The 27,524-nt window shown below is 38.1% G+C and overlaps 1 protein-coding gene across 1 annotated transcript in view; it reads right to left on the bottom strand.

Moving 5' to 3' along the window:
* LOC105342567 (uncharacterized) overlaps positions 1–27,524 on the bottom strand; it is a 78,803-nt gene that overhangs the window by 46,483 nt on the left and 4,796 nt on the right. Inside the window, exons 2-32 of the mRNA XM_066083324.1 lie at positions 24,319–24,723; positions 23,853–24,118; positions 23,217–23,382; positions 22,587–22,640; positions 21,384–21,521; positions 17,906–18,849; positions 16,760–17,610; positions 16,182–16,357; positions 15,525–15,766; positions 14,993–15,179; positions 14,373–14,531; positions 13,936–14,120; positions 13,346–13,565; positions 12,823–12,950; positions 12,421–12,631; positions 12,051–12,295; positions 11,769–11,924; positions 11,111–11,337; positions 10,628–10,816; positions 10,135–10,330; positions 9,884–10,043; positions 9,507–9,775; positions 9,128–9,329; positions 8,653–8,796; positions 7,411–8,121; positions 6,832–7,068; positions 4,041–6,443; positions 2,473–2,697; positions 1,510–2,278; positions 886–1,034; positions 502–675 (exon numbers count right to left, since the gene is read on the bottom strand). Coding sequence (XP_065939396.1) covers positions 502–675; positions 886–1,034; positions 1,510–2,278; positions 2,473–2,697; positions 4,041–6,443; positions 6,832–7,068; positions 7,411–8,121; positions 8,653–8,796; positions 9,128–9,329; positions 9,507–9,775; positions 9,884–10,043; positions 10,135–10,330; positions 10,628–10,816; positions 11,111–11,337; positions 11,769–11,924; positions 12,051–12,295; positions 12,421–12,631; positions 12,823–12,950; positions 13,346–13,565; positions 13,936–14,120; positions 14,373–14,531; positions 14,993–15,179; positions 15,525–15,766; positions 16,182–16,357; positions 16,760–17,610; positions 17,906–18,849; positions 21,384–21,521; positions 22,587–22,640; positions 23,217–23,382; positions 23,853–24,118; positions 24,319–24,723 — 10,788 coding nt within the window. The remainder of the gene's footprint in view (positions 1–501; positions 676–885; positions 1,035–1,509; positions 2,279–2,472; positions 2,698–4,040; positions 6,444–6,831; positions 7,069–7,410; positions 8,122–8,652; positions 8,797–9,127; positions 9,330–9,506; positions 9,776–9,883; positions 10,044–10,134; positions 10,331–10,627; positions 10,817–11,110; positions 11,338–11,768; positions 11,925–12,050; positions 12,296–12,420; positions 12,632–12,822; positions 12,951–13,345; positions 13,566–13,935; positions 14,121–14,372; positions 14,532–14,992; positions 15,180–15,524; positions 15,767–16,181; positions 16,358–16,759; positions 17,611–17,905; positions 18,850–21,383; positions 21,522–22,586; positions 22,641–23,216; positions 23,383–23,852; positions 24,119–24,318; positions 24,724–27,524) is intronic.

Genomic DNA, 27,524 nt, shown 5'->3' with positions numbered 1-27,524 from the left:
ACAAAATAATTCTCTGTGCCTCTTTTGTTTTTGACACCGACATAAAATGAAACATATTCTTATTGCCCAAAATCTAATGCTTATGATGTATAATTAAAACATGTAGTACCTATATCAGAATATCTTCCCTTGCATCAGGAAATGGAGGCAAATTTCATTCAATTAATTTTGTTTAATTTTGTTTAAAATTTTGACACTTTTTGAGGGGCACATTCTCAATTCGGAGAAGTGAGATAGCATTGCATAACTGTTATATATATTTATATATATTTTAGATAGCTTTTTTAACGGTCAAAAAATAATCATTTGCATCCCAGCCCCCAAAAGTACCTTCCTTAAGTTCAGCAATTGCCGAGTGTTCATGGGCATGATACATGTACAATAATATACAACCTTCAATGCATGAAAGAACCTCAGTGAAATAAATTGGTGGGCATATTCTATACTTCATTCATTGCTTACCAAAATACTGGTACGTTAATTCACTGTGTAACCACTGACCTGAACCTCCAAGGGGTCCCGATCCCCCGCTACCAAACGCAGCAGGGATGTAGACACTACCATAGGGAAGGTTCCGCTTCAGTCGACACGTCACAAACCCACCACAGGCACCTGCACCACCTAAACCCCCGTGGGAGGCCCCACTTGCTCCAAGTCTGTGCCACACGCCTGGACCTACAATTTACAAATTCCATACTTCAGATGAATCCAACAAAGAATAATGAGGGAGGCAATTAATTGTCATTGCAAGTTTGTAGTTACATCTGGATCAAACTGCTACCTAATCATTAAACTAGGTAATAGTTTAGAATTTCCTCAAATCAACTTGTACAAGTCCATAACTTGAACAGTTGAGTATTTTCATTGTGGATAATATTTTCTCACTTTGTCCCTGGTTGGGTGGATGACCGCCGTTGCTGACGTCTATTTCTCCTCCATCATCCACGGTGAGGTCCGTGGCTTCGATGTGGATGTAGCTACCTCTGATGGCTCCACCGCCCTCTACCACCACAGTATTCAAAACCAAGTTGTACCTACAATGCAGGACTACCTTGTAGTTTCTATTTTGTAAACATGATTGTACTTTTTGCAAATGCAACAAAAACAAGATAAAGGGTATCTTAACAATATGACTTATAATGACTACCAAAAGACAGGCCATATTCACTAATAACCAATCTAACAAATTTTTAATGATTTGCCTTTGAACTTATTACTATACATGTAGTTCATTAATTAATTTTTGCTTTGACCTTTTAAGGTCAAAATATTATGCCTCTATTTTCATCTTTTCCTATTCTGGTTTTTGAAAGTTGAGTTATCGTGGAAAACAAGAGAACAAAAGAAAAAATGAAATGCAGATCCAAAAAAATAATTATCCAATACCAGGTCTTCATAAGGGGTGTCCAGGGGATCAGCTTGTTATTTCAGAACATTCACAAATTATGCTATTGAAAGAAAGAAAGAAAGAACAAAAGAAAGACAGGAAGACAAGACCATCATATTTACTTTTCACTGTGAGCCCTGGGACTGGAACAGTTGATGGACGACTCCGCCTTTATGACAGTGGTGCCATTAATGTGGTAGTTCAGTCGTGGCCTTCTGTTGGTGGATCCGGTCAGGAACAGCCTCAACTCTCCCCCAGCAATGAGGGTCAGGTTCATGATGTGATCGACTGTCCCTTCTACATGGGCAAAAACCTTCTCCAAATTAGTGTCAGGGGCCAGACCTAGGTACCCACCTTCATACACATAAGAGCTGAATGGGGTGTCCAAAAATGTTCTCCTCAAGTCCATAACCTGATTTGGTCCCACATGGATGAATCCGGTTCTATCTCCAATCATGTGCAGGAAGTGTAGATTGCTTCCCTTAGTGACTGGTTTAGGTAGCACAGCCAAATGGGCATTGCCATAGATCTGCAGTTCCTCAAAACGGAAATCAAAGTTACCCAGAGCAAGCCAGTGTTTCCCAGCATCTGGGTGGATCCAAGCTTTGAAGCTGTCTCTGGAGAGTACGGAGTAGTCTCTGATGGTTTTCACATGATTGCTGACCAGGTTGTCGTTGTTTACGTACAGAGTGCGGTGCTTGTATTCCTGGTGGTATAGGAACACTGTGCCTGGGCCCCCGGGCTCTGAGTTGGACCCTGACCCTGATTGGCCACCGTGAGCCTGGTATGACCCCAGGTAAGTGTCATTGATGTAGAAGTAGACTGCGATCCTCCCTGCTGCCCCTCCCCCTCCTGTCAGTCTGCCATTTCCTCCACTGGCCGTAACATTCCCTTAAAACAAAAAAATCTTAGCTATAATAGAATTCAATTGGAGCAATAAGAAAAGTAACTTTTAATCCTAAAGTCTTAATTGAAGATTTTATTGGAATCTTATAGTGCAAGTCATTTTTTTTCTGTAAAAAATAAATGATTTTTGAAGTAAAAATGTTTTTTATAGCTATAAAATATGGTGGATATCCCCTTACCTTGGCCCCTGAACACTCGGCAGTACATCCAGATGCTCCCCCCAGACCCACCCCCTCCACCGTCTCCCACAGCGTCCTGTCCATCACTCCTAAGCTCTCCGTCTATCTCTATCATGTTTGTAACGTTCAGCCATAGCATCCCCCCTCCTGCTCCCCCCACACCCTGCCCTCCACCCCCAGCACTCCCAAAGGCATAGGGCTGGTATAGGTGTCCATAGCTCTGTCCTAAAGAAAAGAAAAAGCAAAAGAACCGATCAGATTATTTATTCGCTCATTTAAAAAAAAATTTATACATTGCAATAACTTCATTATCAAAATTACGGCACTTCTGACTGAATTTAAGAAAGCTTTATTGACAAAGGAAATTTTCTTTAATTTGTGATACATGCAACCAACATATGTTGGTTGAAAAGTATAAAGAGCGATGAAATATTCAATTTTAAAAAACTTAGTTCATGGTAGTATAGTGCTTGGGACAAAATTCAAAAAAGTTTTTACAGATCGAGGTAAATTTTTTTTGCATGAAAATAATGGTAAAAAGTTGCTATTCTCCAAAAAATTATCTCATGGTAGCATAGTCAGGGGTCAGATCCTAGCAAGGTAAAATTCACCAAGTTTTTTAATAAGTTAATATTTGGCATAAAACATTAAGGATTACGTTTACTCAGGGTTTGAGATTTCAAAAAATATTTTTACAAAGTTCAATATCTGAAGTCCAAATTAAGTTGTTTTAAAAACACAAAATAAGAACGTTATTAACAAATATCGATATTGATATCTATGATTTGTTTATTTGAGGAAGAAATGCTCCGACAAAGGTAGATGAATATTAAAACAGAGGAAATTCGGACTAAGTTTTTCATTTTCTTTTTTTCTCTTAAAAACTTTCTGTTGAAATGTAATTGCAAAAGTAAAGTTTCTATATGCTTTTTCACATCAATTTACATATTTTATGGTTGTATTTACTCGTCTATAAATTTATATCACTGGCTGGCACGCGATTGGAAAAATCTTTAAAATACATAAAATCGTTTCAACATAAAATATCTCGAAATTTTGATCATTGACCTTATATAATGTTAATGTCAACATAATACAGACAACAAAAACAGTTTTAGGCAATGAATGGTTTGGAGCTCCTATTAGTCAGTTTTTTTGTAACACTCGAACAAAAATGGGTACAATTTTGGAAAATGATAGAGGAAATTCGGACTAAATTAAACTTAAAATATGAGCTTAAAACGATTCAGTCAAATATAAAATTAGTAAAGTCATTCGTATTTTATCATTTCCCAATCTACAAATTGTTTTATTATTTCTAATAATTACAACATAAAGAAAACCTTGAAAATGGTGGACAATTTTGACAAATTTTGACAATTTTTTCAAAAAACATTCAGAGGTCACTAGCAGAAAAAGTAGGTCATTGACCTAGTTATTTGAAAGTGAAAAATAGCACCACAATAGTGGGGCTACAATGTAGAATAAGTAGTTTTTCGTTCCTATTAGTGGATTTTTTTTCGCCCCTGAGTAAACGTAATCCTTAAAATAAGAGGTTCCCACCCTACCTGTGAGCTCTGTGCCTCCTCCACGCCCACTGGTACCACCATGGCCTCCACCAGAGGAACCACCTGGTGCTGTTTGTCCAATTCCCAGGTTGACTAAGGCACTGGGTGTGTCTTTAGGTCTGTAGCCCAAGCCATCAGCTATCAGCGTTCCCCTGCAGTCAATGATGATATTGTGGGCCTCAATGGTAACATTGGCCCCCCTGAACGTCCCTCCACCCTCTATGAACATGGTATGATCCACCCTGTAGTTAATCCCTATCTCAGTGACCGGGTCTGTGATGGCCCAGATGGTGGAATTATGCTGAATCCGCACGAACCTGAACTCAAAATGACTGGCCTCCAGTCCCTCGGTGTGGCCTCCATACTCCAACGAAAGCAGACCATTGTGATGCAGAGTAATATTTTCCACGTGGTCTAAGGATCCGTGCAGCCAGATGCTGACATCGTGGATAATAGTGAAGGGAGCTAAGCCAATGTAGGACCCAGAGTATGCACGCACGCTGAAGGGTAGGTCTATCTCTGGTCGCTCTAGGTCCATCACCTGTTTATCCGACAGATGCACAGTTCCACTTCTGTCTCCAATCATGTAAAGGAAAAACACATCCACCGGGGTACCAACAGGCTCAGGAAGAATGGCTAGGTGGGCATCACCGTAGATCTGCAGCTCATTGAAGTAGTACTTGTAGCCACCACCTGCAAAGTAGTGAGTACCGGACTCGGGCAGAATCCAGGTTCTACAACTGTCTGTCTGCAAGTTATTGTAATCTTTGATGACGTTCAGTTCGTCTCTTGGTTTTCTCCCTCCATTGTCAATCAGGAGTGTGGTGTGATTTTCCCACATGTGGTATATGAAGACTGTTCCTCCACCTCCATTTTCAGAAACTATTTCATTGCCAGCCTTCCCACCAAAGGCTTCATAGCTAAAACTGGTGAAGGTCTCATTGATCATGAAGTACATTGCGATCCTGCCCCCTGCCCCTCCACCCCCGGGGCTGGTGCTGCTCTTACTTCCGTCTCCCCCGTGAGCGGTGATCTTACCATATCCTGTGATGGTTCGACAGAACAGCCAGATACTCCCACCTGATCCACCTCCTCCACCTTTCATATCAGCATCTCCACCTCTAGCACTCAGTTCTCCATCAATATAGATAGTGTTTGTCACATTCATCCACATCAGCCCCCCTCCTGATCCTCCTAGGGCTCCTTGAGCTCCAAAACCTCCGGAGCTTCCAATCCGATCGGGCTCATAGATGTTTCCGTAAGCAAATCCAGACCTGCTATTGGTGCCCCCACTGTGACCCCCTGATCCACCATGACCCCCACCTGCACCCACTCCTTCAGCGCTTGGTGGTCTACCAGGGTTCACTGGTCCATGGACTGATAATCGGTCATGCAAGACTGATATGTGATTAGACCTGTAGCCTAGGCCCTCTGAGGTGATCAGTCCTCCAGCATCGATTGTTATATTCTCTGTGTGGAAAGTCATGTGTGTTCCGTGGAGCACTCCACCTCCCTCCACAGAAATGGATCTTGTGAAGAAGGTTATCCCCTCGTCTTCCACTGGATCTGTGGTGGCATTTACTATTCCTTCATCTTGAATCCTGACAAATTCAAACATATACTGGCTATCTGGCTCACTCAGGGTGTGGCCCCCATCTTTGAGCCAGAGGTAGCCACCATGGTGAAGTGTGAGGTTCTCCACGTTAGCCAGCACCCCACTGAGGTGTATCTCGACTCCATGGACAAATGTCATATCAGCAAGGCCCAGATAACCTCCCCTGTACACGTAGCAGTTAAACGGCAAATCGATCTCGTCCCTCTCTAAATCCAAGATCTGTCCTCCTGCTACATGCACTGAGCCAGTTCTATCCCCAATCATGTACTTGAAGAACACAGTCAGGTTGTAGCCATTCATAAGACCGATCCCTTGTGATGGACCGGCAGCAGGGTTATATACATCAGTAGACGGAAGGACAATGGGAGGATGAAAAGCCAGGTGGGCATTGCCGTAAATCTGCAACTCCTCAAAGGTGAACTGATACGACCCATAGGCAAAGTCATTGAGACCGGAGATAGGAAGTATCCAGGCCCGAGCTCCGTCTTTTTCTTTGTCCTCCCAGTTGACGTACTTCTGATTAGGAAGTGGTGCTCCGTTGTTGTCGACAATCAGAGTGCGGTGATCGTAGGCTGTATGATATATAAAGACTGTGCCAGGCCCCCCGCTCTCACTCCGACTTATCTCGCTCACCAGACCCGGCCAGCCTCCGTTTGACAGGTAGCGGAACTCGCTGAAAGTCTTGTTTTGCCTGAAGTACATGGATATTCTTCCACCCGCTCCTCCACCTCCTCCGACATCATTATACCGAGAGCCATTTCCTCCTCGAGTCAGAATCATTCCATAGCCTGTATATTGACAAAAGATCTTCATACGGCATTCATAATACAAAACAATTTACTTTGAAGAATACTTGAATATTTAAAATATTGTCAGTAGAATCATAAAAAAATTTCATATTTATTACAGATTTGCTTTGATACTATTCTGTTGGTAAACATCTCACTAAAATAAATAATAATGAATATCTAACCTTATCATCAATAATTACAAGGACATGAGAAGTTATAATATTTTTTGAAACAAAATCTTACCATTACATTAGTACTTTTATTTCATGTGAAGTGACAAATCAATGAACGAATAGTTTGTAGGTATTTAATGTGTAACCTGTGATTGTGTTACACATTACCTGTGATGGTGTTACATTACATGTTACATTACGTGTTACATTACCTGTGATGGTGTTACAGTGGAGCCAGACACTGCCCCCACTGCCTCCCCCTCCAGCATGTCTGGAGGAGCTTTTCCCGTTCTCTCCACTAGCTGTCAGCAGTCCGTCCAGTAGGAGTGTGTCTGTCACATTAAGCCAGATCCGACCACCACCGGCACCACCTGTCTGACCACCACCGGCACTCCCAAACACCACCGGCTCATACAGATCTCCATAGGCCAAGCCACCTTTATCATTGCCTAGAGTCAAAGTGAGATTATTTCTTTAAAGTGCAATTACACATCTGATATGAAAATACTCATTATAATTGTCATACAAACTTATCAAATGACAATTTTTGTCAGCCTCTACATAGAGTTGCTTTCCATGCACTGTATCAATAACAAACATTTTTTACTTTATTTTAATGATTCAGTGAAAAAACTACTAATATCAAAATCTACTTTTCACTGAACACATTCTGAAATAAATTCACATTATTGTATATATCAAGCAAGATTACAGAAGTTTATTTTTCTAGAGAGAAAGAGAAGAGGTAGACAGAATGAATCAATTCAAAACACTGTCAATGTCCAACTCACCATCCCCTCTCCCACCACTACCCCCGTGACCCGCTCCTGACCCTGACGTAGTTCCTGTGTACCCACGTCCTTCATTGATGATTCCATGTAGACCTCTGTTAGGATATCCAAAAACATCATTGGGTGGTCCATCACTGACTTCATAACCTAGTCCATCCGCACTCAGAATTCCCCCGGCATCAATGCTGATGTTCAGTGCATGGATATACATGTAAGTCCCTCTGACCAAACCCCCACCATCAATGGTAAGTTTAGTGACAGAAAATGAAATATTGGGTTCACGGACTGGGTCAGATATCATGTGTAGGTAACCATTAGTCTTCACATGAACAAATTTAAACTGATATGTGCTGTAATCCAATCCCTCTGTGTGCCCATCCCTGTTCAGCCACAATTTACCACCGCGGTGAATGGTTAAATTGTCCACGTTTGCTAGGGTTCCATTGAGGAAGATTTCCACATTGTGGATAAAGGTATCTGGGGCCAGACCCAGGAAACCGCCATTGTAGACGTGGACGCTGAAGGGCAAGTCTATCTTCTGTCTGTAAAGGTCCATGGTCTGGTTGTTGCCGATGTGCAGGGCACCACTGCGGTCGCCGATCATGTTGTCAAACACCAGACTGGCGGCCGAGTTGAGAGGACTGGTCAGAACGGCTAACTGGGCCTTGCCGTAGATCTGGAGCTCGTTGAAGTGGTAACTGGAATCTGTACCTGAAGTTCAAATTTTAAAAGAGTAAAAAAACTGCAATTGATCTTATCAAATTTTTCCTTACTCTTATTAAGAATTTTCTGTTTATGAATGCCCCCCCCCCCCCCCCCAAAAAAAAAATATTTTGTGGAATAAAAGCCATTAAATTGATATAAAAGTGACTAGATAAAAAAAAAAATTGCCTTTGAAGTATATTGGTATTTGATTTAAAATCTCCTTCATTCTTTATGAATATTTTTATTACCATATTCATATATCTTTAACTTATAAGGATTATTTCAAAGAAAAATATTCATAGAACCATAAACAGTTATATATGTAGATTAATTATCATACCGATAATTATGTTCAGTAAGCCAATCAAAAAATTTTAATCTCAATTACTGCACACGAGGAAGTTTTTGCCTTTGTTACATTTTTGACTAATGGCCTTATTTGAAAGTGGGCATTTTAATATTACCATAGGCAAAATCATATTCGCCCATGACTTTGAGAAAATAAAAAGTGCAAAAATAAACTTTACACTGTTTTACCTGCTTGTGTATGCTGGCCATGCTGGGGTAGGAACCAGGCTTTGCCGACGTCTTCCTCTAGATTGGAGTAGTCCGTGATCACATTGGTATCCCCCGGCGGGCCTCGATTATTGTTGTTCAACAGGAGTGTAGAGTGGTTATAGCCTGAACAATACACACAAGAAATATCTTTGTTTTTTTGCAGCATCATTCTCAAAACAGGTAATGACAGGGGTACTGTACTTGAATCAGACTAACTTAAAAGTCATAATAATGCATGTAGATATTACAAGCAATGAAAAACTGTTTCATTCAAAATTAAAACCCTTATTTAAGACTACAGGTAAATTAAAGAATTTTCTCATTTCATTAATCTTAATTTTGTAATTCATGATCATAGATCATTTTCAAATCGTATTGTTTCTTAAAATACTCCAGTTTTAATGCATATTTAAATGTAAAACGTGCATGAAAAAGAAGTTGAATATTCCCTAACCTGTGTGGTAAAAGTAGATGGTTCCTGGGCTGCCGTTTCCCTCTACGCTGTGCCCAAGACCTCCGTAGGCATCAAACGACCCGCTGTATGTCTTGTTGTCAGCAAAGAACATAGCAATCCTCCCCCCTGATCCTGCCCCTCCCCAGGCACTACCAACCACCGTGCCCCCATCTCCTCCAATCACCTGGATCTTGCCCAAACCCTGTCAATCACAATAAATCAGGTATTAATAACTTGCTAGATTATAAGAGCAAAGTGTTATTGTTTCTGTAAAAAAAACTACGTATATGTGTAACATCTGAAGAATTTATTTTCTTTTATCAATTGAAATTCTTACTTTATATAAGAGAAATTTACATTATCTCTATACATGTATTACCTTTATCATGTTAATCCTCATATTTATGGATCCACCACTGCCGCCTCCTGCAGAGTTGCCTCCCTTAGCTCCATTGGCACTGATTTCTCCGTCGTTCTGTAGAAATCCTGTGACTTCAAGAAAGATAACTCCACCCCCTTGTCCCCCCTGTCCACTGGAACTGTGGCCGCCCCTACAGCCTCTGTCTGCAGGGTCAAACAGCTGTCCGTGGGGAGACCCATTTTTTCTGACCCCAGTGCCCCGCCCACCTCGACCTCCATGCCCACCACCTAAGTTGGATCAAGTTTTTAAAACTAATAAATTTCTATAACCTTTTTATTTAATTTCGTTACTTGAGTATAAAATATTTTAAGCATTTAACCTTTTTTTATGTTTACCTGAGGCTCCTGCACCATTCACGCCTTCCCCCGTAACACAGGGCACAGAGTGGGTATCCCCCACCACGCGGCCCAAATCATCCACTATCATCTCCCCTGCTGTCAGATTGAGATGTACCGCATGAACAAATCCACCGCCGTGTATCCTCAGCTTGCCAACCTATGAAACAATTTATGAATTCATTGAAATTATTCAAACTAAAATGTAGAGAAAATTTGATTTCATGTTTTTGGGCAGCAATTTTTTTCACCTGCATCCTTAAGTAGCTGTCCGTCTGTACCAGATCCTCTGTAACCGTGACCTCTCCCCCAGCCTTCACCGTCAGCACCGGGAACACATATTCCCCAGCCGTCCCTGTGGTGTTGACCTGTCTTGTTGACCCTTTGGGCCCCAGCTTCAGTTTACATCCATCTCCAATAATCATCTCATGTATTCCCAGTACACCCCTATTGAACAATAAAATTTATTCCATCCAATGCATTAGCATATTGAGACAAAATCTGGACTTTTAAGGTGAAAATACTCTTATCATAAAACATTTAGGATGTATTATGTTATGTTATAATGGTACATGTGTATTTGATTTACTGCATTTTTGATTGTACCTGTTTGATGGAATCTAGCAACATAATTAATTTTGAGAAAGCTCACGCAGGTTTCCAACAAACACAGTAAACAAAATACACAGCCAAATGCATTACGTTTTCATTAGTTTGATAAAAAATCTAAGTGTAAGTACAAACCATATGTGCATATTGATCCCGTGACACATGAAGGAGTCGGGTAGGATGAGTGTCCCCCCTTGGTAGACATACACATTGACCAGGAACTCCGCATCATCCGGATGTTGTACCACAACCACCTGTCCGGATCCTACGTGTAAAACTCCGGTCCTATCTCCAACAAAGGTGAAGGACTTCAGGTTGAAAGGGCTGTAATGAGGAAATATCATACTGCAATATAGTTGTTATATACTGGTAATGAATGTAATAAAACACATCCAAACATGTCATCCACTTTAATCTCAAAGTATTTCAATAAAGGGTTTTGGTTTCATTGTCTTTGCATTAAGACGAATGCATTTTCAACATTTTCTCTCTACCTTTGCTCATCATAAAGCTCATATATAGAGTTAAAATATGATAAGTATAAAATTAAGTAGATGGACAATGAAAGATGTGTTGATTTGGGCTGGTTTCTCTCTCTCTGTAACAACCGCTCATTACCTGACAAGATCCGGATGAAGAGCCAGATGAGCCGACCCAGTGAGCTGGAGAATCTCAAATGACCCGGTGTTGTTATCCACAATCCAGGTTCTCCCTGGGTCTGCGGCGTACACAGAGCTACTGTACCCAGACAGCATCTCTGGGGTAGTGGTGGAGGGGTTGGGGGTCACAGATTGTCTACCATTGTCAATGACCAGTGTTCGGTTCTGGAAGTCTGGTAAAGTGTCCTAGAAAAAAAAAAAATACATAATTATAATAAAATTCTAAAACTGAATACTGCTAACGTATAGAAGTACATTTTAATTTTAATGCAACAATTTATGAGAGAGACTATGTTTTGAATTTTCTTGAGGACTTTCTCTGTAAAAAAAAAAAAATCCTCACACAAAAACATTTTAGCTTACTTTGAAAAAAAAAATCCATTCACAACCAGAAAGCACTGGTGATTCCTTATGAGAAAACTCAGGGGTTTTTTTTCCTTTAGACTTTTCCCAAAAGACTTAACATCTGGATAAGATAAATCATCACACAAAAACAAGTTTTAAAAATAATTATAGGAAAAAACCTGCCTATTCCATCTACATGCACAAGCAGAAGGCACTGGTTTCTAATCAGCCACTAGACCGACCAAGAAAAAATGATCACTGTTAAAACTGACCTGTAGGTAGATTGTTCCAGCCCCACCATTAGCCCCAGGGCTAGACCCTCCGCGGGCCATCATGTGGCCTCTCCACCAGGTCTTCTTTCTGTAGTGAACAGCTATTCTCCCCCCTCCTCCGCCCCCAAGGTTTGAGGAACTGGGACCTCCATTTGCCTGTACAATGGTAAACATTAAAGATATCAAAAACAAATGAATACTATTGACAAGTCTTATGAAATTCATATTCTTTGCCCACTTTGCTCCAAATTAATTTTAAAAAATTCAAGCCTTTCGTAAGACCTGTATAGTTCCGGATCCAGTCAAAGACTTTGTTTCAATCCAGACACTCCCACCAGATCCTCCCCCAATGCTGCTGGATCCGACTTGTCCATTACTCTCTACGACTCCCTCAACCTCCAGGGTGTGGAGCACCTTCACCTTCAACACTCCACCACCAGAACCGAAGGAGGCGGTGGCACCGGATCCTCCACTGCCAAAATCATCTGGATTATACAGGGATCCATATACCATGCCTTGATGTAAACCTGGAATAATATCAATTTTTAATCATACATCCCTTAACAACAGATACAGAAAGGTTATCTTAACATTTAATTAAAAAGAAGGAGTTTATTCAAACTTAAAATGAATGTTTACTAAGACTACTTACCATTGACACTCTGGGCTCCACCCTTTCCACCATATCCACCTCCACTTCCTGATGACCCCTGACCTTTACCATCACTACTTCCACTTCCTGTCAGAGTGAGGAGACCAGTACGATGGACTTTCAGGTAGTCAGCTGTTATATGTAGGTTTCGCCCCACTAGCTTCCCCCCTCCTTGGATTGTAAGAATTCCTGCTTTTGAAGGACTTCCGACCTGATCAAATGGAAAATGTGAAAAACCTTGTTGTAAAAATCACTCACAGTGTTTCGGGTGTTTCAGCACGATCATAAAGCTCAACAAGTTGATTCAGCATCAGAGAACTTTTGTAGTTCAAGTCACAGTCTTTTAACTATAAAATACTCTAATATTCTAGTGATATGAATATCCAATATCTAATGTCTTACATTGATGTCGAAAAAGTCGCTTGTATTCCCTGACTGAGTGTTAAAGATCAGGGCCCCGTTCTCCTGAATGGTGGTGTTAGCAAACTGTAGTGTTCTTGTTGCAGCCAGCTCAAAAGTCACATTTTTTCCTGTTGCAATAAAAAATGAATCCCAGTTTACTTTTAAAATCACGATTAAATCTTTATTTGAGACATTTATATACCGGTACATAGGTTCTAATAAGTTCTTAGTTTCAATAAATCAGAGGTATCAAAGATAAAAAAAAATTACCAAAGATAAAAATTAAAGAAATAAAACAAATAAAAATGTAAAGGCAAATGTAAAATCAATTATATTTTGAATGATAAAATTCTATTTCTATATATGAAAATCAATAAGCATTTCCCACTTCTATGAGTTTGCAATTCATGCATGTAACAATAATCACTGCCAGGAATTATTACCTACTCCTATCAATTATCAATACATTATAATGTTCTGGTGATTATTATTACTATCAGTTATTAGCACTACTAATCATCACCTGTTGCAATCAGCAGGTGGGCTTTGTCTCCGATGACTGTGCCCCAGATTTTGACAAAATTTGAGTTAAGGAGCCCACTGGGACAGGCGTCCGACCTAATTCCTCGGCCGGCTTCGTCCAGGACCTCCCGGAACTCTACAGTCGCCTTCGGCAGAATCCATGTGGCGCCCTCATACAGGAACAGGTGATAGGTCATGTTGGCTCTTCTGTAAGCTGATGTCTGGAAAAAAACCAAAATGATTTTAGTTGTTCTTTTCTACAAAATCATGTGACCTAAAACCAATATCATAATTACTTGATAACATGCAGAATTATTAATGAATCCGCTCTATAATAATCATAACTAATGAATTTCAAATTCCAACCATAATATTAACATTCTAAGTTTTATTTTTACACAGGTAAAATTGCCAATTGCCACATATATGTTTTATAATCAATTAACAGAGTCAAGTTGCTGATTTATCATTTCTCATTAACATGCATAAGATACAAAACATTTGCTCATCAATATCTATACAAGACAGATAATTCAAATAATCTTCGGAGATCTCTTTTCTTCATCAATTTCTCAATTTATCTCCCCCTACCTCTACTAGCTCAAGAGTGTGATAGGGCCCCACATGGAAGTGGCCGGTATCATCTCCAATGACCTTGATTGACCGGACGGTCACATTGCTGCCCTCCAAGGTCAAATGGGACCCTCCATATATCTCAACCAGAGTGAAGTCAAACACAAACCCATCATACTTGGGTATCAGAAAGGCCACAGCACCTGCAAGAAACATCCGCAAAAAACACATTTATAAAAGATAAACTCAACTCCAAATGACCAAACAATTATGGAACCTTATCATGAAGATCATCCTCAGAAGCCCACGGTTGATTATAATCACTGTTTCCACTCTCTCCATAACGTGAGAAAAGAGGGTAATCAACTGTGACTTTTTGACAATAAATGAAGGTAAACCAATTTAAAGATATACTATATAGTTCACTAAATAATGGCCTATAAAGGCAGCATTACCATTTCTTTTGTAAGACTCAAACTGAGCCTGGTTGGCGGATGTGGAGGCAGGTTCCGTGACTCTTGGACGCTGACATTTGTTGTCCAATCGAAGATTGCGCACATGGTTGCCATGGAAATAGGTCATTCCTGGTCCGCCAGGCTCATACCCTGTTCCTCCTAAATAACGTAATACATCTAAAATTAATGTACTTATGATGCATAAAATTTGAATTCTCTATTTTTCTTTGAGGAGCATTAGTGATTTTGTACATTTAACATGTATGGAGGTAATTTTATTTTGAAAATGTTACAGTCACAGTAACATTTTGAATAACTTACAATTGATAGATTGCTAGGTTGTGTGACATCTTTACATGTATATATTTTTATGAGGTTCACCAATGAAATAAACTTATGGAAACTACATGAAATACTTATACTCTAGCAATTTAATGCACCCAAACTACCTCTATTAAGTGATTTTTGTACCTTTTACACAAGTATTATTTTTTTCCATTCTTTAATCCTAAACTTTTATACATCAGAATTATAGCTAATATTCACTTTTACCTATGCTGAATATAAATTCATGATTTTATTATACCTGTAAAATATCACCTGTGGCATTGACTATTTACCTCTGGAGGTCACGAGGTTGCTGTGATACAGCCCTGTGGTAAAGAAGACATTGACACTCCCACCGGATCCTCCCCCGCCGTTCCCTGCCCCATTACCACCATTACAGACTATCCGCCCAGTCATGTACAGGTTGGAGGTTATTTGCAGATACACTGACCCTCCACTGCCACCCCCAGCATGTCCACCCTAAAAATTAATAATCAAAACAAAGTTCTCTTAAACTGAAGCCAAGAGAAGAAAAACATTCGAAATATCTCAACACTCGTCTTTTATAGAAATTCATTTGTAAAACAAAATAAGTATAAAAATCAGATTCATAACAACAAAATGCTGTAAACATCCCTGAAAAAATGGTCATAAAATCCCTTTTTGAGTAATTGTATATCAATTTCATGATAGCTTATAAATGGTTAAATCTGAGGCACAAAAAGCTGTTCTATGCAAGATACACAAAGCTGATGTAAAAACACCATATTAACTCTGAACCTCTTGTTGGGATAATGGGTCACACAATTTGAAATTCCCACCTACCTCAGCATTATTTCCGTCACACATGATAAGACCAGTCAGGGTGAGAGTGGGGGTGTCAACATGTAGATACCCTCCTCCTCTTCCTCCATTGGAGGTCCGGGACGACCCTCCTCCACTGCCCCAGCTACCTCGGCTATAGATATCACTGGTCGCCATGGCAACAGATGTCAGAGCTGATCCCTGCCCCCCTCTTGACCCAAGGCTTCCTCCATTGGCTCCATTGATGTGGCTCTGTCCAGCTCCTTGAAAAATGAGCAAAATTTCAATGCTACTCTCTGTCTACACCATTCCCTAGATTTATACTCTTTCAGTTTCATAATGTTTATCATCATCAGATCTATAAAACTAATCACAGCCAAGAACCAGGTCTTATTTTGAATTATAACACTCCAACAAAATGTCCCTCTGGTTGCAACTAAATTCTGTATTTCAAATTTTAAAAAAAATTGAAAACTGTTGTTATAATTATCAACCAATCTGACTTTTTTTTATGCTATTGCATAGATTTTGTAAAATAGAGGTCTGTTTTTCCTCAGATTGATTATAAACATGACTATATATGTACGCATGTATGTTATCCTATGATAAAAGTAATTAATATCCTTAGTTAACCAGTACTGACTTTTTCTGTATCTATCATAAAAACAAGCTCATTACCTGGTCCCTGATTGGTCAGGTACCCTCCGCCGGACACGTCAATTTTACCAGACACGGTCATTGACTTTGAGGTCACCTCGGCTGACCCTGCCTGCAAGGTTCCTTCTACCTGTATCCACTCCAACACAGTCAGCACCGACGGGGAGTTCCCCGAGCTTGTAGACGCTGGAGGTCGCCTGTTATAAGAGTGAAGGTCACTGCATGAGTAATTGCTCTAGATAGGAAACAACTTGTAATAAATTTGATTAAATTTAGAGTATTTACTAAGTGGGTATTCATGAAAAGCATTTACTGGTACTTAAAGAACATTTTTAAAATTAAGTTTTCTGCAAATTAAATATACTAAACTGAAAATTAAGCTGATATATATAAAAAATTTGTAATTGTTGGTTCAAATGACAATTGAAATGATAATTTTGTTAATGTTCCATTATAGAGTGTCCCCTGTTTGGATTCAAAAATCAAATCAATATCTAAAGCTATGAAGCAGTGTGGTAAAAATTTTTGTCAGAAATCTTGAACTATAAAATTTTAAATTGAAGACTTTATTTTCTATGCTGGAACATCTGTATCCTTACCTGAAGTCCAGATCCAAAACACCTCCTGCTTCAATATTGAGGTTTGCACTCTTTAGGTTGATATTGATGGTGAAGGTGGCCACACCAGTGCCCTTGACCCTGAAGATAATGACCTTCACCTCTTCTGTGGGCTGAGAATTGAGGGTCCCTCCCACAATTAACTCTTTGACCATCCAAACTGTGTTCCCAGTGTCAAACCGACTGGATGTACTCGTGCTAATCAAGTCTGCAGTGATGTTTGATTGACCGCTCCAGGGACCCAAAGGATGTGAGGCTAAGGCATCAAGAACGACAGTCCCCCCAATGTACATCTCTAGACCTTTGTCTGGAACAAACGCTACCATAATGATGGGACTGAAGACAACCATTCTGCCATCAATTTGTAAGTGGTTAACATAGAACACGTCCTCTGATTCAAACTCCACCAAACCGGTGGTGTTAGTATATAGCGAGTCCCAACCCTGGCTGGAATTAAGGTGGTTCATCAGTCTGCCTGCCTTAAGGCTTCCGTGTATGGCCAAGTTATGTATCCCCATCTGTGAAGTACCAGTCCAAGTCCTCGAATTTTGCACCGAGGAGTCCAGTGACATGCTACCCCCCGGTCCTATGTAGAGAAGATTGGACTTCAGGAGAGCCAAACCTCCCAATATTAATGGAGTTAGGGAAGATAGTACTCCATCAATGAACAGTTCATCAATCTGAAACTGCCCGCAAGGTGTAAAAATGAGGTTTCCAGATTTTCCCACCCACAGGCGATCCACCCCCGGACTGATGGACAGATTTCCTCCAAGCATGTACTGCTGGACAACCAGGTATCTTGCTCTCACGGTGCTTTTCATTTCTGATGGCACCTGATTGGAGAAATTTGTCATGTGATCAGTGAAATCGTATGACAGTAATATGAGTCCCAATTGCATAATTGTAGTTCTAGTGTAAACATTTTCCAATATGAATAAAACCGTTAAATATCAATCAAACTGTATGTTATATCTAGCTATTTTGACTTAAAAATGAAGAACTGGTAGTTTTAATTTCAACAACAAGGCAACATAATTGAATTTTGCTAAAGGACTGAAAATTTTACACCATTTAACAAAAATTCTAACCTCTTTGAAATAACTTTAGAAGAAACTAAAATTTACTTACAGATGTTCCATTCACAAGAAATGGCAAGTTGTTGGTATTTAATCGAAGATTTCCATTTGGAGAGGAAACCGCAAATTTTTCGATTCGGGAATCCGAGCGGTTCAGTGACTTGAATTCCACCAAGTTTGTGATGTACCACTTTCCCAACACATCTAGGACATTGGTGAGAACTGGACCATCCATTTCACACACAAAATCTCCCAATGGACCAATCTGCAGACTGAGAATTCCGTCAGCAAAATTCACCGTTCCTGGATGGAATTTTCCATTGATGTAAACTTGGGAACATTCGATTGTGATGTTTGCTGGGCTAGGCCACTGAAGTACACCGCCAGCTAATATGAACATCTCACAGGGATGCCGAAATGAAACAGATTTTCCAAGAAATACATTTCCATTCAAACTGATTCTCCTTCCCAGGTAAAGGTCAGAGGTAATGGGGTCAAATTTCACCACACCTGGTGCTTCTACAATAAAATCGGTGATGCCAACAAAGTCTGTGAGCCCTCTTGCCTCAAAGTTACCAATTACTTTGATTTTGGCGATTTCTGCGGTGAAGACGTCGTGAACCACTGTCATTTTAGCCTTGTCTGCCACTGTCAGGGAAGCTGCCGCGAGATTCTGTTGGGTCAAGGTCAGATTCCCTGAAACTGTTACATGAGTGGTCACATTAGTGATAAGTTCACCTCCTACGTAACACCACATCTGTACCGTGACATCAGCTCCTGTGGCAAATTCTACGCTAGCTGATGGATACACGTATGTATTGGTCCTCATCTCTCTCCCCAGAAGCAAGTTGGACGAGGGTAGGATGAAAACGGTGGATTTGGTGTCTGACAAAATTTCTGTGGCTGAGACGTTTTCAGGAATTACTAACTGGGCTCCGTTAGACAGAACAATCCTGTCCAGGTTAGGCGGAAAATCCATCAGCCATGATGCACCCCCTAGATCCAAAGGGACACAATCACATTAAAAGCATGCATTCCTTTATGACAATTTGTGAGATATGCAATTATTGCTGAGAAATGTCTGGTTTTGTACACCTACACCTGCACCTGTATTTAAATTACTTTGCCTCCGTTTTCTAAATGTCTTTGTTTAAACTCTGAGTTTAACATAATTGGATAAAACGAATCTGTGAATCATACAGGGTTGTTTAGCCTGTTGACATTTCTTTCTTTTATTTTTGTTTATCAGCAGTGCAACAGTTATTTTTTCAATAAATGGCTTTAAGGATAATATTCAAAACATATTGATGCATTAAAAAAAATACATGAACCACAACATTCAGCAAATCTTAGCACCAGACACAAAAAAAAGCCTCATGGACACTTTATTCTCATAACTAATTAAATGTGACAAGCTAGTCCTTGAATTATGTTTAAAATATATTCATTTTTTTTCATATACTCTCTTAAGATATCTATACAGTTGAGTGACTTGAAAGCCTGGAGTGTTGGCTCAATTTGCGGAATTTTATAACAATAAGTTATAAGAAATAAGTTCCTTCGTTAAACCAGTGACAATGGTTTATGTAAGGACTATATATGATAAGGGCCTAAAATGGCCCCCTAAAATGAACATCATCATTTTACTATCATTCTTTGTTTTCTTAGTACAGATATGTATGTGATGTGTTTACATAATATTCATTTTGGTTTAAATTTAGAAATATGACATTGTAAAGACAACCTTTTCCCGCCATTTTTGCATTTTTAGCGTAAAACAGCTTGTTATCAAACAGTTTTTCCTTCCGAAAACATAGAGCGCATTCTTGAACAAATAAAATATTTTAATCAGAGATGTATCTAGCCAAGACTAATAAGTGACAAAAAAATTGTCCTTGTTCAAGCATGCGCTTTATATTTCCCATTCGTAAATAGATAAGAAAAATGTCAATTTTTGGCTGATTTTGATTGAATTATAGAAATGGAGTCACTTCTGACGTCATATACTGCCAGTGAGTGCAAATAAATCAAATGAATTAATGAAAAATATATTTTGTATCAACTCTTCTAAAAAATTAGTTAAAATCTTATTGTACCCGACACACTTAAAAAATGGCGAATTATGGGGGCCAAATTTAACTCTTATCATATATAGTTCTTCATCAATTGACAACAGGATGTTTTTTTAAGTGACATTAACAGGAACAAATGCCTTTGTATCTATACTCTCACTCTGTATAATTATAAAATTCATCTCATATTGTGATGCTCCTTTTATAATGATACATCATTTCTGTGTGTATAACAGGAGTGCTTACTGCTCTCACCCAGACAAAGGGACAGTAACAACTAATGCTCGACCACTTAACTACTGAATACAAAATAGTACATAGTACTGTATAAAACTCAGGATGCACATGCAAGAGGGGATAAGTCATCTCTTAAACCCTCTTCATGAACAATGAGGAAAGCATTTTAAGCACACCTTTTAGTCACAATCTGACATGTCGTCCTATTTTTTAAACTATAGCTAACAAGGAGGAGAGCTTATATAAACAAACCTTATTTTTTACACAATTTATACATTTAACATAATCTGTCTTCCCCTTTTGTTAATCAATGATGAGGCATTCGATCAATAGCACACCTACGCTTAGAGTTTAAAATGTCATTGTCTTCTATTTTAGTAAAAGGTAACACGAAGGAAACCTCGTTCATACACCTTTTTTCCTTTATCTTATACAGTTCATCATTAATTAGATATGTTTTTCTTTCTTTTTTCCTAATGATGGGACAAAATAGCACACCTTCCACTCACAAATTTTTTAAATATGTCTTCTTTTTTTTAAGCTGTATGCACCATGAACAGATCTTTTATAATTTAGTAGCTGATGATTGGAGGGCAGGAAATGAAAACTTGATTGATGAAGTTTATGGAACTGTCATTCCATCCTCTCAATGACTTCCTTAATACATACTCTGACAATAAGTAAGTCAGGACACAAAAATTTAAAAATAATTAGAGTCTGATTATTTAGACTTTCATATGAAAAATTTCCTTAAAATTGTCATTTATCAAATATGGTTTATCAGAAATTGAGATAAAGAGTATATCACATTAGAATATATCATCCTTGACCTGATTTAGAAAAAAACAGGTCATAAAATGATTCAGTGTGCTTCATTTTAGATTGAATTGAGATTAATTTTCATATGTATATAATTGCATACTTATATAAAATTTTGAATTCATTAGCATGTATGCAGAAAATTGAGAACCAAACCTCTGTCAGTAGGAAATGTAAAATAATACAAGGATACTTTATGTAAAAGGGAATAAAAGAATTTATATTAAAGAATAAACAATGCAGAATAAGAAAAAAAATTCCTCAACATGTATACTGAATGCCAAAAATTCAATGGAAATGTACCACCAAACCATAATAAAAATACTTTTACTAAAAATTATATTTTTGTAATAAAAAAAACTAATCTTGCAAAAATTTCCTTGGTACTGAAAGGACCTGTACCTGATTCCTCGATGTCGAAGTCATCACACAGATTGGTCAGTTTGATCTCTGGGTCGGTCTCTCTGGCGTCAATCAGCAGGGTCCCCACCCCGAGGCCGGTCTGCTCCAGGTAAACTGTCCCTGGACCCCCAGCAGATGCTGTAAACAAATAGGGAGAGCGTTGGTAAACTGTACACTTAATCATCACTTGTTTGCAAAAATAAAAAATAAAATTCAGCTCCAAAGTTTCATAGTGATATTACCATCCCTGAGGGTGGTGGTTTTCACAATAGAACTTTGAAATGATTAACACAGATTGTAAGCCATAGCTTTAGTTGTAATGTCTATAGTTTGAAGAGAGAATAAAAGTAAAACAAAGAACTATGTATGATATTAGTCAATTTTGGCCCCCATAATTTGCTATTTTTAAAGTGATTCAGGTACATTAATTTGCTGTGTTATTTTATAAAAGAGTTGACATAAAATATGTTTTTCACCTATTGATTTGATTTATATGCACTCACTGGCAGTATATGACGCCAGAAGTGACGCTATTTTTATGATTCAATCAAAATGAGTCAAAAATTGACATTTTTCTTATCTTTTTTCGAATGGGAAATATAGAGCGACTCTTTGAACAAGAACAAACTTTTTGTCACTTATAAGTATTGGAGAGATACATCTTTGGTGAAAATATTTTGTTTGTTCAAGCAGTCGCTCAATATTTCCTTAAAGGAAAACTGCTTCAAAACAAGCCGTTTTATATCAAAAATGCGAAAATGGCGGGAAAAGGTCAACTTTATGATGTCATATTTTTAAATTGTGGGCATTAAAATCAAAATGAAAAGTATAAAAAACTTCAAATGTATATTTGTACAAATAAAACAAAGAATTACGGTAAAATGACAATGTTCATTTAAGGGGGCCGTTTTAGGCTCAAACCATATATAGTCCTTTACAGGTCCACGCCTAAATGTTGCACTGGCAGGACATTCCATTCAATATACATGTATATGATTAACATTTGATTCTGGTAATTACTGACAAACTTTTGTAATCTTCAGATTCTACTGAACACATTTTGTTGGCTGCTAGGAAAGACAAACTACGACCACTGTGACTGATGTAGAATTGTCATATCTAGAATGCCAGTGACTAGGAAAAGAGACAAAACTTAAAACTTTGTATACACTTCAAAAAGATTCTGGTCCATCTTTGACTTACCTTTGGTTATAGTTTGGCATTGCGTGGGTGGTCGAACAAGTTTTGCTGAATCAACTACAATGAAAGCAGAATTAGCCTATGTATTACAAATGCAACACAATTTTACAGAGTAACTATCATAGAAAAAAATTAAATTAATTGAAAAGGGTTTCATTGGTTTTTGTTGCTTGCTGTGGTACAGATTATACATGTACTTACTGCTGGTATGATGATGATGCAATTACAATAATGATGATGGAAGTATGATCTGGCAAAGTGGCAGGGGTACTGATTTATAATGTATAATGTTTGTTGCAGTGCTATGAATCTTAATAGTGTTAAGACCTCGTAAGTTGTTAGAACTTGTTTCCTTACCATTTGTATATATATCTTACATATTTACAATAAAATATGTTCAAATCAAATCAATAGTGGGTTTTTTATGGTCAAAAACAGTTGTATTAATTGCCATTGAAGATATAAATATCAATTTAATATTGTGGCATATCTTACTTGAACAATAATCTATTTTTGTTCAATGTATCAAGTTTGAAAATTATAAATACTATTAACGACCTGACAGATCTTTTTAAAAGAAAAGGATTTTAAAAATGCAAAAAAATTAATTCCTAGGATTTTGAGTCTGTGTACCTGGTTTGTAGCCATATATCCTGCCTGCTAGACCAATGAGATTGTACCACGTGACCGGAATCAGGCGAATCTTTGTGGTTTTGACTGCTACAGGTAGAGTGTGATGTACCACGTTTGATGCATCCGCATTGGCAGAGAATCCACTGGATGGGAAATCTAGGTTCTCCTGGAGAAAATAATGGTAAAACAATTCAGATAAAACTACTCTCCATATGAATTTAACATATGAACATGAACAATGTACAATACTGAATCCTGCAAAATTCGACTTACTTTGGGCTACATTTGCAGTTAACCAAACACACTCAAGAAACTTTTGCAAGGTTTGAGATACCTAAATCGCCAGGGATATTTCTCAGTCCTCTAATAAATCACGTTTTCCTGTTTGTTTATATGCTTATCCCCCAAATAGTAATTAAGTCACTGGAGAGAGCAACATTACAAAATAAAGTTGTCAGAAATAAAAGTTGGATTTGCAGAATATGCTTGATATATGAGTAAAAAAGAATGATATGGCCATCAGGCAACATTCCAACTCAGATCCCATATAAATTTTTACAATAGCACTTATCTGTTTTAAAATCATTTCAAACCTGGTTTTTTTCCTAATATTCAAAGCAATCAAAATTTACACACCCACATAGCAGAAGTGTCATTGTAAAACAGGAACTTTATCTTGGTCACCCAGGAGTTGCTGTAAGTGTCCCCCTTGGTATCGAACCCTGTGACATAGTAAGGCTCTGAGAGACGAAATTCCAGATACTGGTTGCCGTCTGTGTAATATGGGCTCCATGATTTGGTGGTTGAGGAAGTGTGGTCGAGATTTCCATAGATGTATGAATACCCATTTCTGTTACGTGTTGATGCCATAGAGGAAATTTTGGCAGTTTCTACGTCTCTACCTGTGCACAAATTAAATTATCAAACAAGATTTAAATATATCTATTGATAAATTTTGTACTATAACTTCTGTTAAATCAATATAATCGACACCAATTTCAAAAATTTAAAACTAAATCGCTGCAGAATTCCAGCTTTACGAAAAAAAACTTGGGTTAAGCAGACTGCATGAGCAACTTTTGGCTTTGGTCTTGATACCTACCTCCAAGTCCCCCCGCACTTATAATGGTGCCCGTGAATCTGTCGTAAATGTGCCTCACCGAGACACGCCCTCCCCCGCCACCTCCCCCACTGCCCTGCCCGTCACCCCCATTGGCTGAGATGACACCGGTCCCCTCGATAAGGTTGGTGACGATGTTTATCGATCCCCCACTTCCACCACCGCAGTCAAAACCAGACGCTGCAATCCCATTGGCTGACAAGAGCCCATCAATCTGTACCGAGACATCTGAGTGGATGTAAATGTTCCCGCCTCCGCTGCCACCACATGAACCCCCGCCCCCGCTTCCGCCTGAGTTGGGATTCTGGGTACTGGGATAGGTCGCCGCCTGGGACTTATTCAGATATTCTCCGTTCCCAGGAATTCCGCCTCTGCCGCCGAAGGAACCTGAAAATTGAATTGTACAGAAAAACCTTGTTATCTCGAACATGAATAAGAAAACCATTGTGATGTTCAATGATGCGAGATTTATTCAAACAATAAAACGCTTTCTTTGGTAATTCATTCGGGATATGAAGGTAGCGACAATGCAGAAAAAAATACAAAGCAAATGTATGTAAATGTACGTACAAAGTATGTAAATGTTTTCTGCAATGATCGCTACCTTAATAACCCGCATGAATCATCAAAGAAAGCATTTTATTGTGTATATTAACATTTCTCTTTTAACTAGTTAAAAAATTGAATATGAAAAGTTAGTAAAATTCACTAAATTAGTACGTTAGCTAACAGAAACGGCCAAATCGTCTCCTTTGAGACTCCGAGTCTGACATCATCATGATTATTTCGTGCAGTCTGTAATTTTGTAATTCTGTAATTAGGTCGCTGTAGGTTTCGACCAAGCGATTAACATGGCGTGTCAATTTCATTCCTGTCATTTTCTTATCAGTTTCAGCCGCCGTAGATTTCGACCAATCAATAAACGGGGCGTGTATATTTCAGTCTGGCTGTTTATATAGAGCTATGAATTAGAACCATTTTAACAAGACCTTGGACTTTTAGTAGGATGTAACGTTCTATTTCTTGCGTCAAAACAAAATTAAAATTACGCTGGCGTTAAGCGAAATATACACCGATTGAGAAAACTTTGCTCAAAAGCAAGACAAATAGTGTTGATTTCAAATAGCCATACCCGAGTGGCCTATAATGAAATAAACAGGCCTACGTCACATTGCCGTTTGACTCAACTACCCAAAGTCCAATCTCTTGTTAAAATGGCTCTAACTATAGGTTTCCGTAAGAAATAGTAAAAATAATACTTGGTAGATGTAAATATGCTATAGTTCAGATTTTTAGTCTGTCAAATCACTTCGACGTATATATTCATGTTATTGTCCTATTGTTAATTCTTTATTTACACCCACCCAGTAAATTCAAAATATACAATATGACAGTTTTTCAGATATTTATGTTCTACATGAATGACTAGCAGCTTCGAACCAAGAAAATTTATTTGATGTACTTGTAAAAGAAGCATGGTGAGTCAGTTAAAGATGTACGTCTGATAGATATAGAATGGTTTGATTTTTTTTTCTCGTGTTCTTAGCCCCTGTAGATAAATCGCTATAGATAGTATTTGCTTCGTATTTTTCACATTCTGAGATTGCATTATTGACCTTATTAGTTGACTTAACGTTCATTTTTGAGCATAGTGTTTACTTAAAGCCTCATGGTTTATGGTTACATGATGTTTAAATAACAGACACACGTTGTTCAAAAACGTTCTGTATTCTTATTATTACTTTTTTTTTAATAGTCAACAAAATTAATTAATTAGTATGATATCAATTCATATAAATTTTATATTGTCAGTTGGTACTGAATAAATAAATTTTATCATGCCGGAAGTGTTTACCGTCTACCGATGTTATAATAGTACATTTCCCCCTAGCCATCTTTTCTCCGGAAATGGCTATACAGCAGTTTTTCTTACCAGAAAAATAGCCATATAGGAGATTTCCCGCAACGGAAAGCTGTCTATTTACATGTAGTAGATTTTCCCCTTTTTATACACTGTCCATTTATAAGCATGCGCTTATACAGTATTTTGTCACAAGAAAACCCGGGGGGGGGGGCTGCGAAACGACACCGTATTTCGAAAATTAAATTTTATCAGTTGGTCATTAATTGGTCCAATAAACTGGTTGGTCTTTTCATGAACGTTGTTTAAATCAAACACATGACTATTTAAAACATAAATTAAAGATCGCTTCTTTTTTTTCTTTGACGCTGGAATATTTGTTCAAAATGGGTCAACACATTTCGGTGAACTTGATATGTTAACAAGTAGATTTGTTTAAAGTTAAATATTTAGACTGGTCTAATAAGAATCATGTTAATGGAAATGTGTAAATGTACATTTACACGCACACCAATCCCAGTAAATAGGACCCATTCTACATACATGTAGTTTACTCATTACAAGTATATACGTCTGTTGGAAGGTGAAGTGATCTGTTTGTTGTAAGAGAGAACTAACTGCTGCCCACAGTTATCGGCATTTGAAATACGTTGCAATCAACGCACTTGTTATAAATATAAATCCATATAGAGTATAATTGAAACTTGATTTGCATGTTTATGTTTTTCTTACTTAATTTACCATTGATTTTATAAATCTCTTTGAAAATGTCTGCTGATTAAAAGGTTTCATTAAATACTTTATTCAACCAATTATTTAACAAGTGAAAAGCTGTCAATGTGACAGCAAACCGGGTTTTCTTTTATTTGAACTGTTATCCATAATCCATGTCAACCCGTATCCAGTGAAATGGAGTACCCTATATGCAATATTTTGCCAAAAAATGACTAAGTTCAAAAGCTGGTATTTTTTTCAGAAATCAAAATCCTAGCAATGTGCACACCTCTGATATATGTACAATTAATCTGCAAAGGAACCACTTCCTATCTTGAGAACTGTAGGAGGAGTTATCCGTACAATGAGGGTATCCTATATGCAATATTTTGCCAAAAAATGACTAAGTTCAAAAGCTGGTATTTTTTCATAAATTATCGGAAATCAAAATTCTAGCAATACGCACACCTTTAATATAAGTACAACTGATCTGCAAAAGAACAATTTCCTATCTTGAGAACTGTAGGAGGAATTATCCGTACAATGAGGGTACCCTATATGCAATATTTTGCCAAAAAATGACTAAGTTCAAAAGCTGGTATTTTTTTCATAA

This window comes from Magallana gigas, chromosome 4, assembly GCF_963853765.1.
Source record: "Magallana gigas chromosome 4, xbMagGiga1.1, whole genome shotgun sequence".
NCBI classification, from domain to species: Eukaryota; Metazoa; Mollusca; class Bivalvia; order Ostreida; family Ostreidae; genus Magallana; species Magallana gigas.
Note: the sequence above shows the minus strand (reverse complement) of the source record. Positions and strands in the feature narration are given on the sequence as shown.